At 35.7% G+C, this 6,898-nt stretch overlaps 3 protein-coding genes and 1 non-coding gene across 10 annotated transcripts; 1 reads left to right on the forward strand and 3 right to left on the reverse strand.

Annotated features, from left to right (window-relative positions):
- Positions 1-1,823: 1,823 nt before the first annotated feature.
- LOC116434597 (UPF0488 protein CG14286) lies at positions 1,824-3,589 on the reverse strand. The gene is made up of 2 exons (XM_031993153.2): positions 3,441-3,589; positions 1,824-3,341 (listed from the first exon to the last, which is right to left on the reverse strand). The coding sequence occupies exons 1-2, from the start codon at positions 3,459-3,461 to the stop codon at positions 2,814-2,816; spliced, it is 549 nt and encodes a 182-aa protein (XP_031849013.2). The 5' UTR covers positions 3,462-3,589; the 3' UTR covers positions 1,824-2,813.
- TRNAR-ACG (transfer RNA arginine (anticodon ACG)) lies at positions 2,442-2,514 on the reverse strand. Its single transcript has one exon. It is a non-coding gene; the product is annotated as a tRNA-Arg (tRNA).
- Positions 3,590-3,963: 374 nt separating the features above from the next.
- Positions 3,964-4,826, forward strand: mRpL23 (mitochondrial ribosomal protein L23). Its single transcript, XM_031993154.2, has 3 exons — positions 3,964-4,175; positions 4,282-4,561; positions 4,627-4,826. Exons 1-3 carry the CDS (start codon positions 4,162-4,164, stop codon positions 4,777-4,779), a joined length of 447 nt encoding a protein of 148 aa, XP_031849014.1. The 5' UTR covers positions 3,964-4,161; the 3' UTR covers positions 4,780-4,826.
- LOC116434599 (uncharacterized protein CG13380) lies at positions 4,794-6,200 on the reverse strand. 7 transcript variants are annotated; one of them, XM_076366361.1, is made up of 4 exons: positions 6,049-6,200; positions 5,859-5,981; positions 5,236-5,410; positions 4,794-5,102 (listed from the first exon to the last, which is right to left on the reverse strand). In XM_076366361.1, exons 2-4 carry the CDS (start codon positions 5,891-5,893, stop codon positions 5,031-5,033), a joined length of 282 nt encoding a protein of 93 aa, XP_076222476.1. In that variant the 5' UTR covers positions 5,894-5,981; positions 6,049-6,200; the 3' UTR covers positions 4,794-5,030. The 7 variants fall into 7 exon arrangements, with proteins under 7 accessions (XP_076222476.1, XP_076222456.1, XP_076222466.1 ...); XM_076366341.1 differs by having other exon boundaries at positions 5,236-5,422; XM_076366351.1 differs by having other exon boundaries at positions 5,236-5,422; positions 5,859-5,978; positions 6,049-6,193.
- Positions 6,201-6,898: the final 698 nt, after the last annotated feature.

Raw genomic sequence — 6,898 nt, forward strand, 5'->3', positions numbered from 1 at the left:
TAAGAACTAATGCGCTAAAGAATGCAAATTCAGTTCCCGGAAAATGCGTGAGAATTTAAAAAAATTAAGGCTATGTAGAATTGAATGCGTAATGATGGCTTATAAATTTGAATGTTATAGCATCCGAGTCATTTGGCGTCACAATGAAGGTGAATGCTATAGCATTCACGTCCGCGACGTGTTAACGCGACGCTTCAACCCCTCGGCGCGCGCAGAGCACCCCGAAACGCCCACAACCACGCCCACTCTAGTCCAAAATTCCTGTCCCGTGAAAGCGAGTAACGATATGTCAGTGACACACCTGTCGATTCGCGCGCGAGGAGTTGAAGCTGTGCCACTGTTAACACGTTGAGTGCCGAGAGAAATATAGGAAATGAGAATAACGTGATATCAACTGATACGATTGAATTACGTTGTTATTATTGCAGGTTTATCTCGTTGAACGTCACTGCATTCGGTGGTATTGCTTGTAACATAGAAAAGTTTTCAAATGATCATCGTTTAATCGAACGAACTACAGTAATTCGATTTGGTTCAGGTCACTGGTGACCCCCATGGCATTCAACGTGTTAAAGAAGTTGCTTCTTTCAAGCTTGAATGATTGGTTGCTCGGTGGTTCGCGGATTTATTCTGACCCGTGAAAATGATTCTAAGAAAGTCAATCGAAGATGCGAGTATTTTCACGTGCAACGCCCCGTTCATCGAAAATCCGTTTCACTGGTAGATAGGCGTGGCTTGGGAGCACGGACTCCGCCCCTTCTCTTCAATCTCGGTTATTTCTTGAACGGTGCGTTGTACGAGGGAAATTCTTTCGACGTTCTCGTGTTATCTTGTGCAGCGTCGTTGGATGTTTCATATTGTTTAGTTCTGTTTGGTTAATAGCGCGATGTCGACGAAAAAGGGGCGTGTCGTTGTGAACTCGTCGCACAGTGGGCGGTGCGTTTTTCTATCGACGATTGTTTTCGTGCGCGCCGATAAGTCCGCGGGTTGCCGTTAAATTAGCGTTTAAGGATGGAAGGAACGGTGTGGCGAGTGGAAATTGAGAATGCAAAGACGTTCGAGATGGAAATGGCGAAGACTGAAATGGTTGTACACCGACTCAGGGAACAGAGAGACGCGACCGAGGAAATTCTCTAACGAACACGAGGATGGGCGTTCCACGGAATGACGCGTGCTTCTACCAAAGACCGACGCGATATATAAATATACTAAAACGAAAAAAAAGGAGGAAGAAGAAGAAGAAGAAGAAGGAGAAAGGAACAAACGAAATTGCTCTGCAAAGACCAAAAAATGAAAAAAAAAAAGAAAAAGAATGCCGCGCTCAGGCTTTGTCGAGAGCGCGAGAAACCGAATCGTAATTTATTCGGGCGTAATAATAATCGCGTACGAAAGAATGACGAAGTGAAAGGGGAGAAACGAAAATAAAATCGAGGAAAAAAAAACAGAGGACGAAGAAACAAAGAATATTTAAATGAGAGAAATGAACAGATATAAAAGAATTATATATTTAATATAAGACTATACTAGATTAAACAACAAAAAAACATGTTTCTTTAATAAGAGGATATTTCTATTTAGGATTGTAACGAAGTCATTAACCGAGTCTTGATGAGTTGAGTCAGTTGGCCCGAGCCGCGGAGGAACTGATTTCTCTTTTTCTAGGTACATATATCAACTGTTACGTTATTAAGAGTGGTGAGGAATGAACGGCCGATCAATTCCTTGGCGAATGCGTATATTTGTACAGGACGTCGCTAGAGTCTAGTGCATTCTTTTAGCAACTCCAGTTTCATACCCATATCATCGTGGTTTTAGATTTTCACGCGTGTTCACTGGTACACGTAGATGTGTCTTTTTTTTAAGATTTTTCTTTTTATATGGGGACGAGAAAGAAAGTTGATTTTCGTTGTACGATTCTGGGAATGCCAGAAGAGAAAATGCCGAACGTATACACATCGCCAGCGATCGTTTCGAGACCATTACTTTTTAACCGCAACTTTAATGATGGATTTATTAAAATATTGCGATAGACTTTTGGGACATCCTATATGTATATATTATATATACATATAGTTACATACAGATTCCAGCTTGTACCATACGATAAAGAGTGCTGTTCTGTTGCTAATAAGTACGTAAGAGAGACGAAATACCTTTGTTACGACTGGTTGTTACATATATCATAACATAATATTTATTTACGTAACTGGATTTTCATTTTAATTTCGTACCTTCGCCTCTTCGCGATCAAACCTCATTCTGACACTCGCGAATTCGAATCGTTTTTATTTGTCGATTCCTGATAGTTTTTCCATTAAGTCCTTTTTAATTAATTTCTTTGCGTTATTAATTTTATATAAATCTTGTTGGATTAGCTGAAGTATTAATAATCATCTGTATTTTGTTTTGATCAAAAAGTTTTTCATGAAAAAAATTTGCTACGATCCTGCCAGGATTCGAACCTGGAATCTTCTGATCCGTAGTCAGACGCGTTATCCGTTGCGCCACAGGACCACGTTACTAAAACATTTAATGTTCTTGGATATAATGGAGTGCTAACAACTCAAAATAAACTTCTTATATTTCATTGTAATTAACATTTGAATTGTTATAATTAAAATATAAATCTGATACTTTAGGAATATGTTACTATTCTGATAACTGAAATTTCGTGCCTATGCTACATTCTAAGTGATGTGTAAGACACACAAGTATTTATTTATGAAAAGTAGAATACAATATAAATGAAAATCGATGATAACGAAAATTAAACTACAGACGATTATACATACAGGTATTTACAAAATATACATTTATTCTGTAATTTGAAAATTAAATTTAAATTCAGTCTCCATATCATTGTTGGAATTATTATTTGCATTTGAAGATACAACATCGTTATTGGTGTCTTTCTTTAGTTTTGTTATGTTGCAAGCTGCCTTTTTAACAAACAGGCATTTTTCATTTTGTTTGGATGTGGACACGAACTTCAATGAAGACGCTGATTTACCATGCTTCTGCTGATCTAAAGCCATTTTTTCTCTGTAGTCCCCTAAACTGTTCCTCATTATTTGCCTCTTTTTAACCAAAGGTGCTGTGTTGCTTTTCAAAATGTTTATATTCTTATTCAAATCCTGTGTCTGCTTCTCTGGAAGCTTGCCAGTAGCCAGACACGTTTCTAATTGTTGAATACACCAACATAATTCAAGTTCAAACTGATCTTCAGCTTCTTGCGTTAACCCACTTGAAGTTTCTACATTTTTATGTTCAGAACTACCTCCTGCACTCCCAACTTTTGCTGGCGCGACATTTTTCTTAGGGTTCGTTTGCTTCTTCTTGTTCTGGAAATATAAATCACAGTTACTCGTTACATATAAGGTTAGGATGTCCAACATATGTTTGATTATCAGTACTGATGAAGTAAGACAAACAGAATATACCGGTTTAGGCTTCGAAGGCATTTTTAATTATTTAAACCTTCATTTACATTTCTTTTCTAATAATTAATGTTTTGGTCCATCATATCTTAGATACACAGTGTTGATATTTATGATAATTAACTTCCAGTTCAAGTGTATCTTCCCTATTCCTGTAATGAGTAAGACAAGAACAGAGATAATTAATTTAGTGGCGCCACTTAGCGGGGGTAATCTGGTACCATTTGGCTAGAAGTTTGAGCAGTCTCATACTATGTGGCGTCACTAATCTTGGCGTCAAATATTTATTAGATATTTCATTAATGAAGCAGAATAGCGGTGTATAATTTATTACAAAGCCGTTAAGATAATAATTAAAAAAAAAATAATTTTTAAAAATCTCAGTTCCTTATCCAGGATTAATGGCGCCACATAATGAGAACTCGTTCAAACTTCTGGCCAATTAGTACGAAGTACTCATTACTGATGAACACGTTAGTAATAGTTCAACGTTTCATTGTAGATGGAAGTACAAGAATGTTCGAGTTTATTTATAGATACAACCGCTAGATGGCTTCAAAAATGTAAACATGAACTAATATGTTCGCAAGTGTGAGGTTATTTTGTTGGATTTTAAATTAAAGAGACTTTCTACTGCTATCTAATATAGTTTAAATATATATTTAGAATAAAGCAGTCGTGGATAATCAAATAAATCTAAGTATTGTAATATAAGAGTCACAAAATGTCTACACGATGGTAGGTATACTGCAAAGTAATAAGTGGTATACATAAATGAATCGTATATATTAATAGAATTCTGTTAAGAACTTTTTACTGATTGACGTCAATTCATCGATTTTAGGTATCGTATATATCAAGCAGGTGATCCACAGCTTAGAGTATTCCTTCCCAACTTTTGGATGAAACTGGTTAAATGTAAAATACCACAGCCAAAGAATGTAGTTGTATTTCATTGTTCAATGGAAATGACATCTCATGATGTTCGTAATTATTTAGAAAAAATTTATAATGTATTCCCGGCTCATATTAGGACCACAATTTCCCAAGGAAAAACGAGAATGTGTAGATATCAAAAATGTATTGTTAAAGACGATGATGTGAAAGTAGCTTTTGTTTCTTTGGTAAGTATAAGTAAATCCAAGTGGATTATGCTTGTCAGAAATTAATATATTCTTCATATTTGCAGAAAAAAGGTGAGGAGTTCACTTTTCCGGAGTTGAGCCAACCATCAGATGACGAATTGACAAAGGAGAAGATGCAGAAAGAAACAGAAGAGGAATATAATAAATATATAGGAGAAAATCAAATACCAAGTATGCCCTCTTGGTTTAGAATATAATAAGTTTGTGCACATTGCAAATAAAAATAAAATTTATTTAATCTGCATATCATCCACTCATTAACCTTACATTAATTAACTTAATACTGGTACTTCATATTCATAGAAAAATAAACTACATTTTTGATAGATATATAACACAAATAAAAGGTATTTTGCAATAAATATTATGTTCTTGTAACATAACAAATAATATTCATATTATAGATATTTAAAGCATAAGTATTTGGTAGACGTTTACTTAACTAGCTTTAAAACTCAGTCAACATAAACCCATACGATTTGCACTGTGGACACTGTGCAATATCAAACAAAAAGACTGTCTGAAAAGAAACAAAAACAAACAGAAAGATAACTATCACACATACCATTAATAAATGACAAGATCAACTAGATATTCAGAACATTCTTCCGTATTATACATTGTCCATAACGTACTGACTCAAAGAAACAAACCTGTGGGTGAACGGGGCAGAAGTATCGTACTCTGCCCCTTGTCCAATATCCACAAACATTGCATAGCACGAAACAATGAGGCCTGTAGCAGAGACATTTGTCGGGGATCAAAGTACTGACAGCTATTCCTCTGCCCCTGGCTATTCTTGGAGAATTCACCTTTCCGGGGCTCGGACTGGAATGCATTCTGAGCATGTAAACATAATCAGTTGATCCAATTATTCATAAACAATAATTATTATTAAATAACACAAAATATATAAGAAACTACTTGTTCTACTATAATTATATACATTCAACACTCATCCAAACGGAACAGAGAAAAATACATTGCTTAATTAATTAGATACTTTCTACCATACATTCCTCTGTCCATAAACGGTTCCTTAACAAACGTACTACACTTCGAATCGTAAATTCATGACACAAATTCCTACGTGCGAACGTGACTCATTCTGTTCTATTCGTGACGCCTTTGGTACTCTTATGCCGCGTTTAATTTCCGACTGACCAAAGTACCACTTGCGTTCCCGTTGTCCGATTTCTAATGGCTAATTCGCCGTGCGCTCTAATAAAACATCGCGCCGATTAACAGTTACAAACCTTCTGAACAATTTACAAACCTGGTGCCCAGGAAAATCGCAACATTCGTAGACATTGTCTTTACAAACACACTACAGTCTCCTAAACGTTCACATTAATCACCGATTTAACGTTTAAAAAGCAATGCCGATATTCCTCGTCTTCTGAAACCGACGCGTCCGTGTTTTTCTTTCTTCTAATTTAAATTCAGAAACACCACAGTCTACTTACTCGTAATATTCAAACGTATCGTCCTCGATTCACATTTCTCTCGGACGTAATCAAACGGTGCGTTGGTGTTTGTTGTTACTTGCGACGCAGCGTTACGCCAAACACCGTAACTTTCTTTCGGACTGGTTTTAAAGGAATTAGAACACTTGATAAAAAAAAGTGTTGTTAACACGAAATACAAGACATTCTCGCAGAGAAACCAGCTTCCACGAGGCGTGGAAGAATTTTTTTCTCTGCAGAAGAACTGCGCGATTTTAGACGTCCTACCGGTCGACACGCTGACGCGCTTCTGGCATGCGAATCCTACTTCAACATAGACAGTCGAGAAAAAGAAATAGGAGAAATGTAAACAGACTTGAATACAGCTGGTAGTCGAGATAAAGTCAAATGAATTGATCCATTGTATAACCAAAAATCCATTCCATTTCTCGTGAAGCATATATATATATATATATATTTAATGGGAAAATATTTTGGACAGAATGCCTGATTTTTTGCGGATTAAAAATTTCGATTGTAGCAAATATGGCGAGAAGGTAAGATTGTACAAACTGTATAACAAAATTTAGAGTAAAGTAAACGAACGATTTTCTGTCACTGATGACCTAGTCGTCGATTTAACGTTAAATTAAATTGAAAGAAAAATGTTTAAATATTTCTAGTGTAAAACTTCCAAGTGCAAAGGGTTAATATCCCCTGTACAGCAATATAGTATTGTCAATTAAATGGATAGGATTAAGTGTTATTGTTTTACTGTTCTTCATAATAATTATAATAATAAAAAGAACATAGAACAGTGATAGATACAAGAAACAGAAAGGAATTAATATTAGCATGATATACTGTTGAA

This window comes from Nomia melanderi, chromosome 1, assembly GCF_051020985.1.
Source record: "Nomia melanderi isolate GNS246 chromosome 1, iyNomMela1, whole genome shotgun sequence".
NCBI lineage: Eukaryota > Metazoa > Arthropoda > Insecta > Hymenoptera > Halictidae > Nomia > Nomia melanderi.

Bases quoted from the DNA above. Each gene is read 5' to 3' on its own strand.
- LOC116434597 (XM_031993153.2), bottom strand. From the start codon at position 3,461: ATGCCTTCGAAGCCTAAACCG. The intron at 3,342-3,440 runs GTATATTCTGTT...TTATATTTCCAG, and splicing joins TGCCTTCGAAGCCTAAACCG to AACAAGAAGAAGCAAACGAA.
- mRpL23 (XM_031993154.2), top strand. The intron at 4,562-4,626 runs GTAAGTATAAGT...TCATATTTGCAG, and splicing joins AAGTAGCTTTTGTTTCTTTG to AAAAAAGGTGAGGAGTTCAC.
- LOC116434599 (XM_076366341.1), bottom strand. From the start codon at position 5,893: ATGTCTACGAATGTTGCGATTTTCCTGGGCACCAG. The intron at 5,423-5,858 runs GTTTGTAAATTG...TTACATGCTCAG, and splicing joins GCGATTTTCCTGGGCACCAG to AATGCATTCCAGTCCGAGCC. The intron at 5,103-5,235 runs GTTTGTTTCTTT...GTTTCTTTTCAG, and splicing joins TCTGCCCCGTTCACCCACAG to ACAGTCTTTTTGTTTGATAT.